Source organism: Polyodon spathula, chromosome 4 (genome assembly GCF_017654505.1).
Source record: "Polyodon spathula isolate WHYD16114869_AA chromosome 4, ASM1765450v1, whole genome shotgun sequence".
Taxonomy (NCBI): Eukaryota; Metazoa; Chordata; class Actinopteri; order Acipenseriformes; family Polyodontidae; genus Polyodon; species Polyodon spathula.
Window position 1 is genome coordinate 62,679,145 of NC_054537.1, and position 22,910 is coordinate 62,702,054.

Genomic DNA, 22,910 nt, shown 5'->3' on the forward strand with positions numbered 1-22,910 from the left:
GGCATTATATCCCCCTGTGAACAACAACAGTCTTTCCTCAGGTCAATAATTTTCCACTATGTATGTACAGTATATACACACACATACATATTTTATTTTGAAATTCTGAGGAGGCACTGCTTCCCTTGCCTCCACTGCATGGTCTGTGTCTAATTGTTTTTCTTCAATTGCAGTTTCTGGTTGGATTAAATCGATAGTAGGAAATTATTTTTTCAGCCACTTCATACTATTACACAAGACTTACACGTTTTAGATAATGTGGTGGAAAGCCTAATGGTAATGAAACGTGTTAAATACCTTTTGACTGTGCAAGAAATTAAGCCCACTGCATCACCCATAAGCTTCTCCACCTTTTCACAGATAATCAGCTTTTCTGAGTTGTTTAGATGCCCTAATTACATAAACCCTTTAAGTTTCTCCGAACAGTTGTATTTCCAAATTCCCCCTTTAACATGCTGTAAGCTGGTGAGCATCACTTGAAATGGAACGCTACCTGTTAAACGTGTTCAATTGCATGATGACATTTCCTGCCTATTCCATTATTTTCAATCAACGCAGTTTTTCGGTACCAATCGATTACGAGAAAGCGTCTTCTGACGATCTGAATTAGATAACTACTCATTTTAGAAAGGCTTTTTTTTTTTTTTTTTTGCAGAGCTTGGCTTGAGTTTATTTTTCAACAATATAGGCTGTGACATGGATCAAGCTGTAGTAATATTAAATCGTATTCCTTTTCTGATCAAATTAAACATTGTCACTTCTTACAAGGAATACTTTAAGTTTCCTTAATATAAGCATACGCCGATGTAAAACGTGCAGAACGTCAGGAGACGCTTTCTCATTATCATTGCTTGGTACTGAAAACTGCACAGACAAGGCAAAAAATGTCATCATACAATGAACACGTTTAACAGGTTCCTTTCTGTTTTAAGTGATACCTGTCGGCTTAAAAACGACATTTGTTATATACAAATATTATGGATGAAAAGAATAATTCCAACACAATACAATGGTACCTGTATGAGCTGTTACTGTTAGAGAGAGTGATGATTCAGAAGAGGATAGCCACCAGTTCGCTTTAGAGACAGTCAGTGGATAAACCCACTCGCAATTCTCTGCAATTGATTACAAACATGAAATGTTAACTTCAGTAATTCTCCAGATTTGCACGTCACTGTAAGGCCGCTTTTTAATGCTACTGGCCATTCAGCCTTCCCTCTTTAGTCAAATCAAGTGTCATTGTATTGTTAGAAGTTAAATATGGTAGTAAAACGGCAGCCTGCATGAGAATACAGTATCTGTTATCGGTGCGGTGATGCTCTGGGAAACAAATAGGATGAAATGAGCGTTCCAAGAAAACTTCTGAGGACACTGGGGCCAGTGTTCCAAAAGTGGGACTGTTGCATCTAAAATGGGACATCTGCTCACTTTAAAATATATACTTATGTTTATTCTACCAATATTGAAATTGAATATAACCATTACAAACCAGTAATATTGTATATTGAAGCTCGGATAAAAAGAAATCTATGGGGAAAAAATGTATACATTACGAAACCAAAATTACTGTTACTGTTAAACAACCATTATCTCTCCACTTTATCAGACAGCCCTTTATTCTTGTGCTCTGTATTTACATCCATTAAAACACATGATGATGTCTGTAATGCTGCAATTCCCTCATTGAGTCACAATAAGAATGTCGCGGGAAGGCAGTGTGAGAGAAGGGTGAAATGTGCAGGAGAGTAGTGTGAAGACAGAGTGAAAGCTGCAGGAAAAAACAAACATTCTGCTGGTGTAACCTAGTGAGAGTCACACTACATGTACTGTACACCAGAATCAATGAGGATAGATTTACAACATGCATGTATTCTCTCCTACGTGTGGTCAATATACTATACTGTTACTGAAGGTTAGTGTCAGGGAGCTGTAATTCACCTGCAATCTCAAAATATATTACAGTACTGTAGTGCTCAAATAAAGTGAATTGTACCTTATTCACAGAGCTAGAAAACATTTAACATTTCTTTCTAAATTGCACTCTAGGACCAATGCTGTAAAAAAAAAAAAAAAAAAAAAAAGATACTTCCTACATTATTATTTTAATTTATTATTATTTTAGTCACCAGGAAAGAACTGAAAAAATTGAACCCTTTTCACACAGGCCGCAGCGATCCATACCTTAAAGCGTGGCATAGCTGTCTTATACTTACTGGCAGTATTCTTTAAATAAAATGACAGATGTTCCTGGTTATAAGTTTCTATTAATTAAAAAGCTTAAAAAAGGGTAAGGCAATAAATAGCATGTAATTCTAGCTTTAGAATCAAAGACCCCAGGGCAAGATAATTAATGAAAACTGAGATACATTTATCAAGATGATGCTATTATGGTTGTAATGCAAACGTGACAAGCGAATCTGTGCTGCGACAATTAATGGAACACTTTCCATAAGAACCTTTTCACAAGACCAGTGACACCGAGGGGACACTGGAGCGATATGGGGAAAAAATATATATATTACCAAGTCCTATTTTTAGCAAATATGACAAATGGGGACTGAACAATCGCAGTTCTCCATCCAAGCACCCGTGTTCTACCAGGATACATATTCTTAGAATGAGGTGCAATAATGAATAAGTTTATTGCAGGCCATTCCGCAAAAATTAAATGTTAGAATCTCTGTATAAGCGGTTTAAAGTCTAATACAGATTTGAATAGCCTAGTTACAGTTCAGATTTCATCATTTGCCTCTAGTGTGCAAGATCATTTTATAGCGAAAGGGTCACTGTCGCATTGCATCCGCTGTGTTGTAGCCTTTTAGTACTTCCATCAGTCTTATCCATCACTGTCAGACTGCAACAGGAACAAATAAACAGTGATCGTTTTGCAACAATGATGGCCCTCTGGTACTACAGACTTGTTGGAGATTTATACTGAATGCACCTGCAATGATTTGGTGGGACTTCTTTTGTAGCAAATGGGTAAATAGGTTTGAACTTCAAATCTAATTTAGTGGGTTTGATTCATTCGCGCCAAAAAGATTCACTCAGAACTCTCTCATGGCTATAACACCCCCTGCAACCACTTGGGTAGAAGGTGGTTAGAGATCAGGGATAAAAGAATTCAAGCAGTCAAAAACCATATTTTTTAAACTTATAAAAACGGATTGAGTTTGCATTTTAAGCTAATACAAAAGCATTTTGGTGCTGTAAAACTGTAAAATAGTGAACACAAGATGCAGTCTACTACAAAGTTTGCATTGAATAAACTTTCACAGATCATATGGTAGTAATGTGGTGGCTGTAGATGTGTATCAGCAGGCTGTTTATATCAATGCCTGGCAATTCCTTTTGGAGACTAAGGAGATGGAACATGTAAATGTTCCTGATCTCTAAATTCAGTTTTTTTTTTTTTGTGGTTCTGAATGACCTACTGTACCTGAAAGGCTGTGTAAACACTTATCCTATCTTTAAACCAAGGTACAGTATGTCAGTATATTAGTCATTTTAACAGGACCATTATGATATATTCCATTAGCATAACCCACGATCTGACATTTGGGGCATGGGAGAAGGAGGAAGAAAACATTTTTTTAAAAAAGACAGCAGTTCAAGAACACATCTGTGCAGCAAGCATAAAATATGCATTTCTGCTACTGATATTTGCTTTGGGTGCATAAACACCCAGTACAATATTTGCTGCACTGGTTATAATTCAGTAGAGGTGGCAGTATTTGAAATTGAATACAATAACTCCAGACAAACTGGAGTTAGATTTCCTTGTTCATACTGTAGAGACCAGTTTCTGTATAATGCTGCCTGATGTCATGAGTCAAATCTGAACCAGAATGTGTTCACCAGGGCCTACAGTGGAGCAGCAGTAATAAATGCAGCACATTGAAAAGACGTTGAAAGAAAGAAATGTTACTGGCTTGAAGACCTTCACATTTACCTATGGCATCAGTTTAGTAGACCAAAAAATGTATGACTACTTAAACCTGGAACAGGTGAAACTGCTACTGAATGCAATTGGAGTTTTATTTCTATTATTTCTGTGTAATATTTTAAAAACAAACAAGGGCACTCCTCACCATTTTATCTTCATAGAAGAAAAAAAAAATTCCTTTAGAACCACAACAGAACAGAAGGCAAACTACACCTCTTTTAATGCATCTACCACCGCCCTCCCTCTTCATACATGTGGCATTTTAAATATGCTTTTGGTTTTTGGATTCTGAGCTACCCACATCTTAGTAATAAAGAACAGGAGGGAATGGAATAAAGTTAGAAAGATGCCCCCTCAGCTCTCTTTCAATATCAAGAAATTGGCACCTTCTTATGCTGGCTGAAATCCATCCCAAATCACTGATTGGCACAGCAGGGGTTCCGATTCTCAGCCTTCTTATATGAGGTCAATGCAATGAAGAGCTGGATTCACAGCCTACTTCATGATCTACTCTCCAGGACTACAAGTATTTCAGCGGGTCAAGCCTTTACCAAGGATTTTACAGCTCTGTGTGTTCCAACAGAATTAGGTTTTACCAGCAGTACAGCAAGGATGAAAAAGACAACACACTCCACTGGAACTGGGTTATCAGCCTGAAAACAGACCAGAGCTGTCCCTTTAAAACTGCTGAACCAATGTCATCAGAGTTGCATTACTGTATCAGTGCTCTTTCAAGAAACATGGTCAGACTCAGGGATGGGTTATATTCATTTCATCTTCTTAGATAATTAACAACCAAATGTCCAAGTTTAGAACCAGGACACAAGCTGCAATGTTAACAATAAAATCAGCCCCATTTCCATTACATTGTCCATGAAAGCATCAAACAGAGTACAGCATGTATCTGCATGAACTATCAGAAAGGTACATTTTCTTTGCGCCACACTGATTTAACTAGTGTTGAACTAACTGATTAAAAGCAAACATTATCTACATTACATCTGTCAGCACCTTTCAGTCTCGGTATACACATGACATAACCTATATTAAGAATGCAAACAAATTCATAGAGGCTCCCAATTATATAGGTGTAAACAGCACACAAATGACGCCCACAGATACTTTAGTACTATTACATTTTTATACAAGCTTTAGATAAGTGCCACACTGATTTTGAAAAAAAAAAAAAAGTGCAAAGGACATTTTTACATTGCACATGTTCGGGCAGTAAAATTTAAGTGCTTATTCTATCTATGCCTGTGACAAGTAAACCAATTGTGCAAAACTCAATTGTCTGTGTTGGTAATGCAGCAATAACTCATTAAACAAATAAATTGCAGTAGCAATACCACAACGTTAGAAGACAAAAATGGTTGGCTACTGCTTGCACCATTTTGCTGGTCAAGAAATCTCTCTCTCTCTCTCTCTATACACACATATACATACACACACACGCTCTCAAGCAGTCACCCCCATTGGACTTTAAAATTTGATTGTGTTATAACATGGAATCAAAATGGATTTAATTAGGAGTTTTTGCCACTGATCAACACAAAAAAGTCCATAATGTCAAAGTGAAAAATAATATCTACAAATTATTCTAAATTACAAATACAAAACATTGACCTTTTTTGTTTTTAAGCCACTCCAGTGTGGCTTTGACTGGATGTTTGGGGTCATTGTCCTGCTGGAAGATGAATCTTCTCTCAAATCCGAGGGCTCTTGCAGACTTCAGCAGGTTTTCCTCCAGGATTTCTCTGTACTTTGCTGCATCCATTTTGTCCTCTATCTTCACGAGCTTTCCAGGCCCTGATGCAGATAAGGATCCCCATAGCATGATGCTGCCACCATCATGCTTCACGATAGGGATGGTGTGCTCAGGGTGATGTGCAGGGTTAGGCTTGTGCCAAACATAGCGCTTAGGGTTGAGGCCAAAGAGCTCTATTTTGGTCTCATCAGAGCATAGAATCTTCTTCCACTTGGTCTCAGAGTCTCCCACTTGGTCTCAGAGTCTCCCACATGCCTTCTGGCAAACTCTAGTTGAGATCTGATGTGAGTTTTTTTCAACAATGGTTTTCTTTTTGCCACTCTCCCATAAAGGCCAGTTTTGTGAAGCACCCGGGCTATTGTTGCCGAATACACAGTGTCTCCCACCTCAGCCGTGGAAGACTAACTCCTTTAGAGTTGCCATAGGTCTCCCTGACTAGTGCCCTTCTTGTCCGGATACTCAGTTTTTGAGTACAGCCTGTTCTAGACAGTCACAGTTGTGCCATATTCTCTCCATTTCTTAATAATGAACTTTACCATGCTCCAGGGGCTATTCAATGCCTTGGAAATGTTCTTATATCCTACCCCTGACTGGCGCTTTTGAAGAACCTTATTCCGGATTTGCTTTGAATGTTCCTTCGTCTTCATGATGTAGTTTTTGTTAGGAAATGTACTAACCAACTGTGCGACCTCCCAGAGACAGGTGTATTTAACCTGAAATCATGTGAAACACCTTAATTGCACACAGGTGGACTCCATTCAACTAATTATGTGACTTCTAAAGACAATTGGTTGCACCAGAGCTTATTTAGGTGTGTCATAGCAAAGGGGGTGAATACTTATGCAATCAATTATTTTCTGTTTTATATTTGTAATTTAGAACAATTTTTCACTTTGACATTATGGACTTTGTGTTGATCAGTGGCAAAAACTCCTAATTAAATCCATTTTGAGTCCATTTTGTAAGACAATAACATGTGGAAAAGTCCAAGGGGGGTGAATACTTGACAGTCACTGTGTGTGTGTGGATGGATTTTAATATATAAAAGTTCAGTTAGCCAAAACAGCAGTAGGAACATTTGCTGTACTGACAAACAAGCCTTCATAAATCAGTATTTAAAAAACAAAATATCTAAGGGAGAATATGAACATCTCTCACAGCTGCAAGTTTGTTCCTGGTTCAAAACCTATCTATCCCTGCCTACCTTTACTCAAAGGAAATACATTTAATAATTAAAAAGGAAAGAATCTATAAAAAAGGTCCAGTTTAAAAGCAGAAACGCACTTACCACCGAGATGCTTGTTGTTACAGGAACCTACCTGGCAAAATCCAGGATTAAAATCTGTATATTAAACTAAAAGACCCATGGGTTTAACTCCAAACACAAAAACACGGTTGGTGAAGACATTATCAATATTTTACATTTCGTCCAATGAAATGTTCAAATAATAATAATAAAAAAAAAAAAAAAAAAGTGAGCCCTCCCACCCCATAAAATACCACAAATAACAACTGAAAACTAAATTAATATTTAAAAAATGACTCACTTTGGCTAACTTACATGTAAGCAAATATTTTCAAACTGTAAATATGTATTTTAAACATTAGCTGGCATTACGAAACATCTGCAGTGAATAGTGCAAGTTATATTTTATCTAAAAGCTAAATTCAAAATGCAGTTTGTCTTAGAATTATACCGATTTATAATTGAGCTGCTGTAGCTTTACGAGAGTGATGTGTGCTCGCAGGGTCAGTGAAGGAGTTCTGGGGATGTGGCTGTAGTACAAACATGTAGTCAGTGTGTTACTTTGGCAGCTTTAAACTTGCAAGAATCAGTTCATATTGCTGTTTTTATAATTGGAAAAAGCATAAATCAAGTTACTATAAATCCAGGACATACAAGAATAAAAGTTACGTGGATTGGTTTCACAGACATCTGCCTGGTAGGGGTTTTCTTTCACCGATCGGCTGGCTACAATAGTATTATGTTAATACTTTTTGTATTACTTGCAATTATTTTTCAGTTACACTGTCATATCACTAGCAAACAAGTGGGATGAGTAGAGTAATCAAAATCGATCAAATTAATCAATAGGAAATGTCAAGATTTACCCTCGACCCCCCCCAAAATGAATTACACAGTTTGCGCATTTTGTAATTTCTAACAGAGTCCAGAGCCAGAAATCTGTATTCAGGGTTTTCAGTTTGTTTTTAAGGTACAAGGCTTTAAGCTACAATGGAAGGAAGAGTGTGCTTTCTCTGAAAACAGTGGAAAACACTGTAGTTTGTGCAAGGCGAGCAGCTTCAAACACCTCTTTAGAAGCACGATTCAGCAGATACTCCTTAAAGAAAGTGTTGCAATGGCTCAAGCAAGTTTTGTTTGGCTTGGACAGAGCTCTTCATTTTCATTTTTTATTCTGTCAAATGATGTCACTGTAAAAGTTAGAACTGTTTCTTTTTTATATTCAGTGACCAATTATATTTTGTATTTATTTCCCTCCCCCAATTTGAAATGCCCAATTGTTTTTTTTTTTTTTTTTTCTCCTCACCACAGCAAGTCCCCACACAGCACAGATGTTTTGAGGGCGTGAGCATCCTCCAATCTCACAAGCTTAAATAGTACAGTAGCAATAAAAGATACAGCTGTACCGTTGGCCTACTAATATTTGAACAATAATTAATAACAACTGTCTTTCTTTGTGTGTGTGACATATCAGTAGCACAGCTCAGCTCTGCAGTGGAAAAACAACCCAGGCTGTCCTTAACCGTGCCATAAAGGCTTGGAGCTAAGTAGGGCTGTGTTCGAAGGTTTGTTCCCTAGCCAGGAATTCGAAGGTAGTTTTAAACCTTTGAAGGTTCGTCAAGTTGCAGCCCTAAAGAGAAGGTACAGTGTTTAATGCTTGTGTAGAAGCGTTGGGGTTTTGGTTACCGGTAAATGGCTTAGCCGTCTGGTTGACATTTAAGAACTTGGATTTAGTTTAGATTCCAAACAGGGAGTTAGGTCTTTTGTTTGATTTATTTTGTAGATAAATAAATAGTTCATTTTACACAGCAGTGGGCAAGGTCCTGAAAGTGGCAAATCAAACCCAGTTTGCCACTAATAAATATAATATATATATATATATATATATATATATATATATATATATATATATATATATATATATATATATATATATATATATATATATATATATATATATATATATATATATATATATATATATATATATTATATATATGCCCTCCGTACATCAGCAGGTAAACTATACAGTTATCACAGGTGCTCAGTCACTGAGGACAATACATCAAAACAGTTTGCTTACCCATGATAGACAGCTAGATAGAGATAGATAGAGACATAGTCCCCAGAAAGAACTTTAAATGGGAATTTGATATTGATTGTTGCAGAACTCTGGTTTGGATAGCGCTTTGTAAATCTTATTGCTGAAAGTGATACTAAAACGCTCTGTACAGAAAACTCTTCTAAATGTTAATGGCTGAAGTGACAAAAAAAACCAAACCTATTTGTAGTATTGTTTAGTCACACATGCTGGTATTACTATAAAGTTTTCACATTTGTATTGTGCCTCACTCAACCACACACACAAAGACTCACACTGTAAACCAAGTCAATGAGCAAACCATCAATCCTGTCATTCTGTAAACCTGGTGGTGGAAGAGAGATGTTGCAACACAGGGGTGATGATCATTAACATCGCACTTGCACCTCCCTAATTCAGTAGCTTAAATACATTAATGTTAGCTGGGAACTACTGTCATTAAAAATGACAAGATCTCTTCTGCAATGTTGAAGTAGGTGGTACAGTACATGTTCAACGCATTCAAGTTGATCCTGAATACCACAAAATGTCTACAGTAGGCGGCCTAATGTGTCCCCATAAACTGCTGTCAAAAGCTCCTAAGCTGAAGGACCTCAGTATTCCAAATACTGCATTGACAAATCAGGAGAATAAATCAAGCAATCTTACAAAGTTTATCTAAATATACAGAAGACTGAAAGATACAATACTGCTTGATTAATTTGCAAGTACATACAAAGGGAGGCTGAGCTGTTCAAAGATTTCCATTTCACCAGCACTTCAGCTTCACATCACAATCTTTGCAGTTAAAGGCAAAAGGAAAGTTGGAAAATTGGACAGGGTACAGAATTCAGGATAGTGTATTTTCCCCAACTCTTGATTTACACATTTACGTGAACTTTCACTTGCCCCTAGGGGAAATGTAAATGTTGTTTTCATGCAGGTCCCAGAGGGAACGCAGCCACTCATTACACAGGAGTTACTCTATAAACAGTATAGTGTAAAGTGATGCTATACTAATTTCCTGTACAGCTAGACTATTGTAGTGAAACTGAGCTAGAGCACAGGAAAGACTTTGGACTTTTACTTCATGTCTGAAATATCTGTGCATTCCAAACTGAAGTAAAATAAAACAAAAAATAGATCTTCATGTAACAGTGACATTGCTAGTGACAACAAAAGGTGAAAATAACCATCTGGCAGAGTTCTCTGGTAAGCCTGTTTCTTTACCAGCAGGATAAGAACAACTGGCTAACTGTTCCCTATGCCAACTTGTGAAATCTTAAAATAGAATGTACCTACAAGGTGCCAACCTGCACACATTCCACAGCTACAAACTTCAATCTCTCAATTCAAAGGTAAATTTGCCACCCGTTTTGCCAAGATTTCCTTGAGTTATGCCAACTAGTTTATGATATGTTTTGTATACTAATACTTCACTGTAAAAATGAACCTGTGGATGGCTTTACCTTTGTAGGTTGCTGCTAAAGCCTTGTTATTTTATGAGGCTTAGGACTTTTGAACTCAAGTCACTTAAAACAGATATTGGTCTTGTTACCCAAGTGCAAAGCATAAACTCAATGTAGAATACTTTTATTCCATAAGCTTCATCACAGCACCTTGTATCACCTCTGAAACTTGTAAGTGCCAGCAAGATTAGCTTGAACAGCAAGTCTGACTCGCAAATGTCAAAATTAATAGCTGTCCTTTGCTCAGAGTTCAAGGTGGTGTTCAGTCTTAAATCAAGCAACATGTTTTCCAAGCAGCTTGTTTAAACATTGGCATATCTAAATGGATAACAAGATTATCCAGGAGATAATTAACATTTAAATAAAATTAAAAGGCAGGAATGACATCTACACCTGGAAGCAGAAACATCCCCTGAATTCTTTCCAACATTCACATCCTAGATGATTTGCTGCCCCTGTTCTCTACGTGGCATGCCAAGGATTGACTCAATGCAGTGATGAAATATAAAGTGACAAATATGTGCAGTTATCTGCAAAAACATTGATGTACAAAGCTGCAAGTCCAAGCATTATGTTATTTATAAAGATGGGCACATTAAAACAGAAAAATAGTCAGGAGCTATGGAAAACAATGATGCAGGATTATGTCAAGCAGCTAAATAAAATGATTTCAGGGTCTTTACTGTTTAGCATTTTATCAGCCAAGACACATTACCTAAGCACTGCCACACTTCATGTACAACAGCTGTGGGGGAAAGCAGCAGCGTTAAGTACATGCCACATGTTGTACCAATGTTTCTTCTTGGCAGCTTGCAGGAAGGACCTTCATCTCAGTGCCAAGTAGGTGGGCTCAGATTTGAATTCTGCATTGGAAAATCTAAATGGATCTCTATGCAATACTAGAATGCAGAAAGCCGATACATACAGCGCTGTATCAGAGATTCTGCCCATGATAAAATCTACAGTAAATCTGTGAGGTCTTGTGTGCTCTGCAGACATTTAAATTCAAAAACAAGAACTGAAGCAAGGATAAAAGTAGAACTTCCACTTTTCCAGCCCAGCATGGTCCCAGGGGCTCTTTCCTCATTGTATAATATGCACACACCAATGTGTGCAGTAACAACTTCACACATGGTTCTAGAATGGAAGTAAATATGTTTTTTTCTTAAGTAATGCTTACTGTAAAGTATATATTTGCAAGTCATACCTATGTATAAGAGATTGCTTTAGAATAACTTTTTCTAAGGTGGTTTCAGAAAATGCTTAATTTTTTATGCAATAGCACAAACAAGGGGGTCATCCGGACTCCCCTATGTGGTGTTATTATATTAGGGCAGTAGCTTTCCTACCTGGGCTTCACCACTTAACAATACATTGATTTGTCATTAGCAGATATTAAAGTCAAAACATAATCTTGGACTTGAGAGAGATTTCCACTCTTGGATAGTGGTTTAAAGTGAATGTATAACTCCCCTGGGTGCATCTTAAAGGGTTAAGAGTTTAACATCTCAGCAATAACACCTAAGGCATAATGTTGTTAGTTGTTTAAAAACGAAAGAGCCAAGACTACAACATAAAGTGCCATTATATTTACTATGCAAGCACTACCAACACTGAATAATTCTCCAACATTGAAGTGATTATTAAAATATGACCGACATTTCTTAATTACATTAAAACACTGCCGGATACTGGTGTGAGGAGGACCTACAATATTTTGAATGCATTGCCTAAAACCTTACTAAAAGATTACTCCTGTCACCTAAAATTATCGATTTTTTTTTTTTTTTTTTTTTGATGGGGGGGGGGGGGGGGGGGGGGGGGGGATTTGGTACTGAAAGAATATTTTGAATAACAGGGATTACAGACAGCGTGCTCATAAATAGGCCAATTTCAGTAAGAGTAGTAGTTTGACAAAGGCATGAAACACCGTGAGACCCGCACTCTCGCCCGTGCCAAGCAATATTTAGCATAATTCCACTCAACAAAATAATTTTAAACAAACCTTAAAAACTCTATCCTGTAAAGGACACAGAGGGGGTGGAAAAACAACAATGCGAAGCGGTGTGATACACGGAGTATTTCATTATACACGGCGGTTTTTAGGTTGAAGGTTGACTCACAACTTGCACCTGGTCGGGAACAACTGAAAGTGACAACTTTATGCAAATTGAATATACCAATGTAAAAACAGATCATTTTGGATAGGTAGTCATGCTTGCACGCCCCACATAATACAGGGCTTCCGGGTCGAGGGACCGTCTGCGTGTGACAATTGAGGTTTTCCTGTGCTGCAAAATACCGCTTCTGTGATGTTCTGTCACTGACAATGATCCTGTAACTTCTGCTTTATTATCACTTCTAAAGTACAATATAACCAGTAAAGTTAAAAAGTGCACACAAAAACAAAACAAACAAAAAAGAAAGTACAGGTTACATAGACACAAGATGACGTTGTATGTCAATTGCATGTTTTCAGCACTAAGCCAAGATACATCTGCTCTGTTATAAACCGGCATTAATTTACAGCCGAATGAATGAATGGACTCGGTATTGCGCCGGATTGTCACATCAAGCCCTAAACCATCAACTGACCGCAAATGTTTTTTGCTGTTGCTGAGCTTTTTTCTTCTGCAGGTTGATCCAATAATGCAAAACCTGGGCTAAAGCTGACTAGGAGGGATAGAAGAAAAAAAAAGTTGCAATGATTTGCTTTGTACATGTGGACAAATGAAATCATTAACTCTCTGGTTACTATACGGACTCTGTACTCACCAGGGGTCAAACTCATGTATGATGCTCTCGAAACGGATCACGGCAAAAAGTCTGGAACTGAAGCCTGCAAGCCAGGCCAGAAATAGAATGGTGAATGAGAGCAAGGACTGCCAACCAGCAGGCTGGGTAAGACCACCGGAGAGGCCTCCAGCTGCAGCTGCAGCGGGTTTCGGCCGGCTGTTGCTCAGCATTGAGTCCCCGGCATTCACGGAAGCCTTGTGCTTGCTGTCGGTGACTGAGTGCTGCTCCGCCATATTCTGTGTGGACCGCTGTGACTCTGGGTCGGAAAGAGAGCCCCCCACCCCCCGCCTCGCTAGCTCTCTTTCTCGCTCAGACTGCCCCCTCCTTTCTGGATAACTCCTGTGGTATTTATTCGCAGCTCCTTACAGTAACATACCAGCCGCTCACCAACTATCAGGCACTGAGCTCGACTGACTCAGAATGTGGAAGGGGCAGGAACAATCGGGACTACAGGAAGAACTATCAGCCTCTCACAGCGCGACAGCTATCGCGGGGAGGACTGAACACCTGCAATCCAACCAATCCTAAAAATAGGTTTTCGTAACCAATCGGATGCGATGTAAAAGAGACTATGGTAAAGGTAAAAAATGGAAGGATTTATTAAAACAAACCAACCAGATTAGACACTAATTTGTGATTGAGTTCAATCTAGGCCTATCAGCCGCCAGAAGTCAGGGGTTGGTCAGTATGATTTGCTCACCAATAAAATAAATGAATTGCATCCTATATGCAAAATAGGATAAACCCTTGTTGAAAACACGGAAACGGTTTACGTGAGAGTAACGTATATATGCAATGGCAAAAACGTAGCAATAGTAATGTTACGGTTTGGTGGCAAAAAATGCAAAAGGTTTGGGAATTGCACATTAAGGCCACTGCACACTGGATCCGAACATACGATTGTAACGTGCGTCTATGAAGTAAAAAACGATCACGTGCATTCCCTACCTTGCTCGCCGAGTCTGTAACTTGTTCGACGGTGACGCGTCATTTTTTTTTAATGAAACACGTTCGATTTGATCGGATTTAACTTGCGTTAAAATTACAGTGATCAATGAAAAACGACTGGGAAGACACGTGGATTCTTGCAGTTCCTTGAACAAAATGGAAAATGAATTGTGTGTCGCCAAACAAAAATGAATTTATGACACATCCAAAAGACTTTGAAAAAAAGAAAACATATGGAAAGACATTGCCCTGGACTTGGGCATGAATGATATGTATTATAAAACATGAAATTGTGAACTGATAGCATAAACACGTGGATGGTGTGCAGTACAGGGTATTACAAGCATATACTTGTTATTTCAACTGTTGTAGTCGAGGAAGTAAATAAACGATGTCCTAATTGGAGACACACATCAGAGAAAGAAGCGTGACAGGGCAACCAAAAGTGACCTGGGCTTAACAGTCAGAAAATAGGGGCAGTAGTTGAAAGTGATGGAATTTCTGACTCCATACACAAAAAGTATTTTCGGTAGCTTTTTGCTAGCTTCTCTACTTGTAGACATATTTATTACAGGGGCGAGTGTACTGTAATATCACGTTATTGTTTTTATTTATTTATTTATTTATTATTGTGCACGGCACAACATTATTGATCTAGCAGAAATGTACAATTAGCGAACGTTTTAACTTCAATCGGCGTATGCTGATCACTAAGTTTATACTACATTTAAAATGTTTTGTATTCACAGTTATGTAAGAATTAACAACATAATTGTATTTATTTTTTATTAAAATACTGAAACTAGGTATATTTACTACAAAGCCTCCACTGCACATCAGCTCTCGGAAGTACGATATTAACGCATCTAGTGTGTAATGGATTGACTCATGACTGGAACGGATCCAGAGTGCAATGGCCTTAGCTCTACACCCTTGTGTGTATGTTTCCGTCACACTTGACATCACATATGACATCATCAATGACATTGGCAATGACACCTCTAAGCACATGACAAATTCTCCCTGAAGACTGGCCATAGGAACATAACAATGGGAAGAAATCATAGTCCTTGTGATTGGTTACATGTTCAGTAACTGCACTAGCATTCCCACAATGTTTGCTGTCAATGTGTGCTTTAATGAACAACAGAATTAATTGTACCCAGCAATGTGTAATTCATGTTGAGGTATGTAATGATGAGTATTAGATTTTTGGAAAGGGGTACCTGAAAACGAATGGGACATGCAATATGTCAAACCCTACATGTATGTTAACATTTTCCATTACAGTTAGTACTGTGTGGTATACTGTTGATACATGTATGCTGTTTTATGTCTCTTGTAAGCATAACATCCATGCATTACAATCCACCTCTTGTTTATGTCCTTCATTGAGTACTGTTACATTTTCACAATGGTGAACTGCAGAAATCTGCAATTGTATCTAAACATTCTAATGTCATAATTGGCCACCAGCATCACACTAGGTTAGCAAGCATTCATATTCAACTATAACGTTTGAAAAAAGAATGGTTAATCACAGTGCAAACAGACACATACTGCAGGAAATGCAGTGATTCCTTTTGCCACATCAAACTGCAGTTAATACAAGAAAGCTATCTTAACTTGCAACTTCCTAACCTTTTGGACTTTTGCAACCAAACCTTAAAATGTCCATGGCTGATGATTTTCCCTTTGTGGAACACAATTTCCGGAGTTTAAAATGATTTCCTATAAATTACAACTGTCATGCTTGAAATTGGCAAGTGCTGTATTAATTGCAATATCATATCATTAATAAACAATATGGGGGATAGTTAATTCCGTGTTTGAATTTTAAAATGGCGCTAGATATAAATCTGGTGTTATGAAGCAGTATGCTTATTTTTCACCTGCACAAGTGACATTCCAAATAATTAATTTTTGGTAGGAATAAACTTATCCAATGCATTCATGTCTTTACAAAATCATTTTTCATTTCAGAATGTTCTTTAATAAACTGTGAACAGGAGGATGTTATCATTTATGTCTTGTTGTCAACCAACATTTTGTTATTGTTAAACTTCGCTAACATCAGTGCCTACCTCTGAAATAAATCTGTACTGTAACAGTGTTGTTGCTTGCAATTGCTGTACTAGCTACATGCTAGAGGTTCCAACCACACCAGTTTAATTTAATTGTATAAGAAGTAACACTACACAGGGTCACTTTGCACTCAAAGTGAAGAAAAACATTGGCAATTGTACTAGAAGTAATTATTTAGAAAGTACTATATTGTACCCATGTAACTGAGATGGATTTACCAGTGAGCAGGAGGGTGATAGGAAATGTAGTTCTGAGAGGTCCATGTTGGTACACGTTTAGCCATTTTGAGGCAAAGAATGCAATTTAAAAGTTTAAAAAGTGGACAGAATGTACTTTAAAAAAAAAATTAAAACAATACACACACCTTACTTGAACAGTTGTAGCAACACGTGGGAACATGTAACACAATGAACTAAAAAGGTCTTTATGTACTCTTTAAAGGGTATTGAATTTATTTTAAAGCTTTTTGTATGTGTAATATGGTCTCTGAAGTAGTATTTGGCAATTGGAACTACCCACAAAAATTCCACCGCTGGAAGTCTGAGCAAACTCCATTACTCATCAAATAATGAGGGAAAACATTTGTATTCCTTAGCAACAAAATCTAGTGCTGCATAAAATCACAAAAAAAATTTAAAAAACCAGAAAAGCCTTCGGTTTGGGACATTTAACAACACAAAGCGGGCCTACTAGATGATAACGCCATCTTCTTCGATTTCTATTGCTTAGTAACACCTACTACTTTATAATGTACAATAGATTATATTCTCAATTCCTTGAGGAAATCTAACAGTACACTTACCTTTGACCAGAGACCTGACACACCTGCCTTATTGTGGTCATGTGACTTTGCTTTAAGGATTCATACTCAGTACATATTCCATGATTTTTTTTAGTAGAGTAGGTATCATGCAAAAAATTAATTTGTTCGTGGCATTTACAGAGCTACTGCTGCCTTGCAGCACTGCCAATGCCTTATACCTCAGACACCATTTGAAGTACTGACTTCATATTTGCACTTCATATATACACTGTGGGGTAGATATACTAAACTGTTACGGCTGTTGCAAAAGTCGCGACCTAGTTGCAAACGAGTCGGAAGTCTAGGGTGAAATGTACTAATCAAGAGCAATGCTGCTAGCGAGTTTTTAGGGAATGCTTTGAGGCAGCAGTTTTTCTTTGTGGTTCAGCATTAGATGAATATATAGTTATGGACGTTCCTGCATAAACTCACAAAAATGGGGAGGACACAGTGCAAATGAGAGTTCTCAAATATTATATTGAGATATACTATGCAACACTTACAATTGCATCAATTTGTTAAGAACTTTTGAAAGCATATTTTAAATAGTTGCAATTAGCAAACCTTTAAAAGGGCAGTATGAAAAACACTGTCCCCTAACTATGGCCACTGTGATTGCAGCAAGGAGGAGATATTTTCTTCAGCAAGAATGAGAGATTTGTAGGATAAGTAGAGAAAGGGTATTTTGTACCTGCATTATCCTCTTTGATTTAAATGAAAACAAGGTACAGTCTCGGCATCCACATAATTCTTGAGCTGCTGTCTGATTTAAAAGATTACCTGGAGCCTGTCACCCAGAGAAGTCATGCTATCCCTGCAGCGGTCAGACTATTGTCCACCCTGCATAATGCCTTTGAGGGGTCTGTTGCAGCTGTTACTGGCATTACCCAGACTGCTTTTTATTGTGCGTTGCCAGTTGTGCTCAAAGCATTTGAGGCAAACACCCATATACCTATTTTCCCTAAAAGCAGGGTGTACTTACAAGCTTTGAAAACAAATGTTTTTTTTTACATTTGTCTACTATCTTCATCATTTGTAAGATTTTCATGTGGTTTTCATTGGATGAACATTTATAGATAATAATGAAAAATAAACAAGTAACAAGGACCCTCTTAATTTTGCAATGCAAATTAAATGTCATCACAAAAAAAAAAAAAAACAGCCAATAGTCCAGTTTGTACCACTGTCACATCCAGGGGGCAGTAAATCAGGGTTTATTGGACCACCTTCATATCCTTCATTGTGCTCACTTAGCTTCCTTCAAAACTAAATGAGTACAATAAAAATACCATTTGGAAAAATGTCGATCACCTTGTTTGGATATCTGTACACCATAAACCTTATGTTCTGAAAATCTTTCTTTCCCACAAGTCCTTTGCAACTGTATCTCCCTTCTGAGGGTCAGTGGTCCTCCATCATCTGACCTTGATTGACCCCTGACCAAATCTGAAGATCACACCTCACTTGGGTGGCTCCTGCTGGTCCAGAAGATGAGATCTACGCCAAACAGTCTGATCATCCCATACAACATTTTTAACAATCTCTATCGATGCTGTGCCTTGATCTGTGAATCCTAAAAAAACTATTTTAAAAATGTCTTCATGCACAAAAATAATTTGTTCGGTTTATAATAACATCAACATCATCTGCAGCAATCACTTAAGTTAGGACATTCAGCTGAGGACAGCTAAGTGTCAGTTATCTAGCACAGGGGTTCCAAAAGTGCAGCCCCTAAGGACGTTTGGTGCGGCCGCCCAAAGCCCATCCTCAACCCCTCTACCTCCTTTCTGACCATTTATTTTTACATTTTCTGAAAATTTTCATAAAAAATTGTGCACGTAATTTGGGGGAAATTAATTATACACAGCAATTAAAGTTCATAAAAATTCCCTGACATACATTTTTTACATGTATAGGATAAACTCTGGACCCTCTCAAGCCAATTTTATTAAGTTGTTACAGTCATTATATGTGCACTGTCCCTTTAAAAAACAATAACGGCACCTATAGTTCACAGCAGATTTGCTGTGTGGAAGGAAAATAACACAGAACCTCCTAAGAAAAGAAAAAGTGCCTCTACTTTTCTTAAATTATTATTTTGTCGTCTCCTATCGCTTTCCACAGGGGAAGATGCTCAATGACTGTAATATCAAGATGCAACCTCCGGAAATTGGCCCTCCATCGCCAAAACTTTGGGAACCCCTGGTCTAGCAGGTTATGGCCAATGCGTCAGACATTAACCTTAATATCCTTGTAGAGTGTAACAAACAGGATTGTAGCCCAATCTTTTTATTTTGGTATCTCTTTCTGAGGTACTCAGTATCCAGTGTCTTGTGGTAGATGTGCTATGGATATTCACTAAAAGAAAAGTGGAGCCCACCAAATTCATTCCAGTGTTGATCTCAACTCCCAAGTGCCCCAACTGGTACAGCTGAATTTTTAGCATGCTTGCAGGGTATATTTGTGCCCCCTAATAAGCTTAAAGAGTAAGTAGCAGGGTTCCAAAAAATATAGCATTATAAGTCCCCATGTGTTGTTACAACCATTTAAATAATGTACCTGTATTCTTCCTTTTAGTTGTTAACATCCAGACAATGTTTTACAACTTTAAAGTGTTTCAAAGTTTTTTTTCTAAATGGTCACCCTAGTGCACTGGGGTTTGAGATCTGTCCTCTAAATCAAGGTTTCCCAACCCTGGTCCTGGGGATCCCCTGTGTCTGCTGGTTTTCATTCTAACTGAGTTCTCAGTTACTTAATTAAACCTTTCATTTAACTAATAATGTGTTAATTTGAGCTTTTTAATTGTTATCAGCTCCTACAAAGTTGATGATTTCTACTTATAGAATTGTAAAGTTAATTTGAAATCTCCAACAGTTTAAAAGCTGAAAACAATTAGATCTAATTAAGCTAATCATTAGGGCAATTAAGGGTTATATTAAGTAATTGATAACCCAGTTGGAATGGAAACCAGAAGACACAGGGGTCCCTAAGACCAGGATTGGGAAGCCCTGCTCTAAATCACTACTGGAAGAGCGATTTATTTATATATAGTATAGTGCTCTGGCTTTTCAGCTCCGTACCACATTATGGATAGTTATTGCTGTGTTACCTGTTTGACAATGTGGGCAATAATCATTACACTATCAGTGCATTACAGCGGCCATTTTTAAAACTGCATTGATACAGACTTAAACATTTTAGTGTAAAAAGTTGTCAGGATGTTAACAATGAAAATAAAACATATGGGTACATTATTTAAACAGTTGTAGAAACACGAAGGGGACATGTACCATTATTTTTGGAACCCCACTACTTACTCTTTAAGGGCCCTGTTACTATTTTCTTTTACATGTTAATCTTCCTGTGAATTCACTGTTGATGCAATATAATGCCAATATTTCAACAGTATGCCTGTCTTTTCCAGTTATTTTCACATTCATATTCATCAGTTCACCTCTTCTCCTGCCGAAACACCTTGTTTGTTTGGGGGGAAAAAAGGAGGAAAAAAAGCCCCATTAAAAGTCTAAAAATTGTATAAAACTAAGAGCAATAATCAAGAAATACCACAGAACAAATTAAACTGAAATGCTTAAAAAAAGTGCACATCCAAAGAAAATTATGGGTACAGCAGGTATCACCCGAGCAGCTAAAATAAAATCCAAAATTAACAGCCACTTAAAGAAAGATTTAAACGCATCAGGCATGATAGTGCACGAAAGAACTACAGACACCTGAACACAGAAGAGTTGTATGCGCTTAGACTTCGCTGCAAACCACTGTTAAAGAAAATTAATAAAACAAGAAACAGGAATCTGGAATATTCAACAAAATACTCCAGTGAGACTAAAATAGAATTTTTCCCCAAAAATGGACCACAGTATGTTTGGCGAATAAAAGGGAAAGCCTTCAATGAAGAAAACCTTGCGTCTACAGTTACACATGGAGGTGGTTTGATCATGATATGAGGGTGTCTAGCAATTCAGGGACTGGAAACTTTTATGTGATTGAAGATCAAATGAATGCAGCCATGTATCGAAACATTCAACAAAGTACAATGATACCATCTGCTCACAGGCTGATTGGCAGACGATGTATCCTAATAAGCTTGCATTTATTACTGGTCGTTGTCTTAGTGTTTCAGAGCAAAGTAATGTGTTCAGTAGGGTGAACCGATTGTTTTTTGTAGCTCATAATAATTATTCTGTTTCCCTGTCATTGTGCCTGGCTGGACTTGGGAAGTATTGCATTACCATTTGTGTAGATGTGGGATTATTGAAAGTGAATCGGGTAAATGACAATAGGTGGTGGGATTGAACTACGTCTTCAGGCTTAGGGAAATTAGATAAAAGTTACTGTAAGAATTATTATGGGAAATGTTTAGTGTGTTCAAAAAGCTTCTAGTCCTAGTTAAATCATATTTGCTGTATTTTCTGAACAGTTTGTGTTAACTACTTGTGTAACTTGTTAATGTAGTAGTATTTTACTTACCATGACTGACTCATGGATTGATTAGTTTAGGCTAGCTAGAGCGCAAGAGAGTGAGAACAATGATGGTGATATCCACTAGAAACTGTCCTCAGGGCATTGGGTTATTCTAGGACATTTGTTTTAAGAACCCTAGCCCTTGGCAAAATCATTATTAACACCACTTAATCTTTTACATCAATATGAATAATAATATTTTCAATATGTTATAGTTTAAAGCTGTTCACCAAGATTTTGTGGTAACTCATGGAGTTTAACAATAGTAGTGTATCTTTAGTTTTAAGTCGGAGGAGCTAGGCGCCACCTCAAACACTGCCTAGGCCCTGAGTAAAAGTAATACATCTTAATTGCATTACATTGATTCATTTAGTGTTGGACAGTGGCACTGTTATCATGGATATTTTTTGAAATTTACGGTCAGAGTAAAGCTTAACAGGAAAACTCATCTGATGGTCATTTAAGTTTTTAAACAGGAAATTTGAGCATTAACCTTATAGCAATACCATAGTAGATCACTAGATGTCAGCATTGGCGTTCATATGGTTAGCAGGGTTCCGAAATGTTATTTGTCCAACTAGCCGGCAAGTCTTTATTGGAAGTTTAGTACTGTACTTCCTGAACCAATTCCTCACCCCCCCCCTGCCCTCACACTGTGCTTTCACGATCGGCTCCCAATTATAGGATAGGGGAGTCCTTGGCTCACCGCACACCAGCGACCCCTGCAATTGGCCGGGCACCTGTAGGTGGTTTTTGGGATGGAACCGCATAACAGTCTTGCGTTTTGATTGGTCCTTGTCTGTTGGAGGAATATGATGTCAACAAGAGTTGGAGAGCTTGGAGGCATTTTTAACATTGTGACAAGAGAGAGAGAGAGAACAGAATTCTTCACACAGGAGCGTGGAGTGAGACAGGGCTGCAGTCTGAGCACTGTTCAACATCTACATCAGTGGGTTGGCTACAGTGTTGGAACAGTCTGCAGCGCCTGGCCTCACTCTGCATGACAGTGAAATAAAATTCCTGCTGTATCCAGATGACCTGGTCCTGATGTCATCCACTGAACAGGGGCTTCAGCAGAGCCTGGCACTGCTAAAGCAGTACTATCAGCCCTGACAGTAAATTTGAAAAAGACCAAAAGTATGCTCTTCCAAAAGAAAGCCAGATCTCCAGGAAAAAGATACAATTTCACCCTTGGGAATAACACCCTGGAAGGCAATTCTCACTCTTGCAAGATAATTTGCGTCCAGACAACCTATCGAGAATCATTTATTATCAAGACAGCTAAATTTGG

At 37.8% G+C, this 22,910-nt stretch overlaps 1 protein-coding gene across 1 annotated transcript in view; it reads right to left on the reverse strand.

The window, feature by feature from the left end:
* Positions 1-13,746, reverse strand: part of LOC121314714 (dolichyl-diphosphooligosaccharide--protein glycosyltransferase subunit STT3B-like) — a 66,353-nt gene extending 52,607 nt beyond the window's left edge. The window contains exon 1 of the mRNA XM_041248282.1: positions 13,282-13,746. Within this exon, the coding sequence (XP_041104216.1) occupies positions 13,282-13,535 (254 nt within the window). The 5' untranslated portion in view covers positions 13,536-13,746. The remainder of the gene's footprint in view (positions 1-13,281) is intronic.
* Between the last annotated feature and the right edge of the window lie 9,164 nt (positions 13,747-22,910).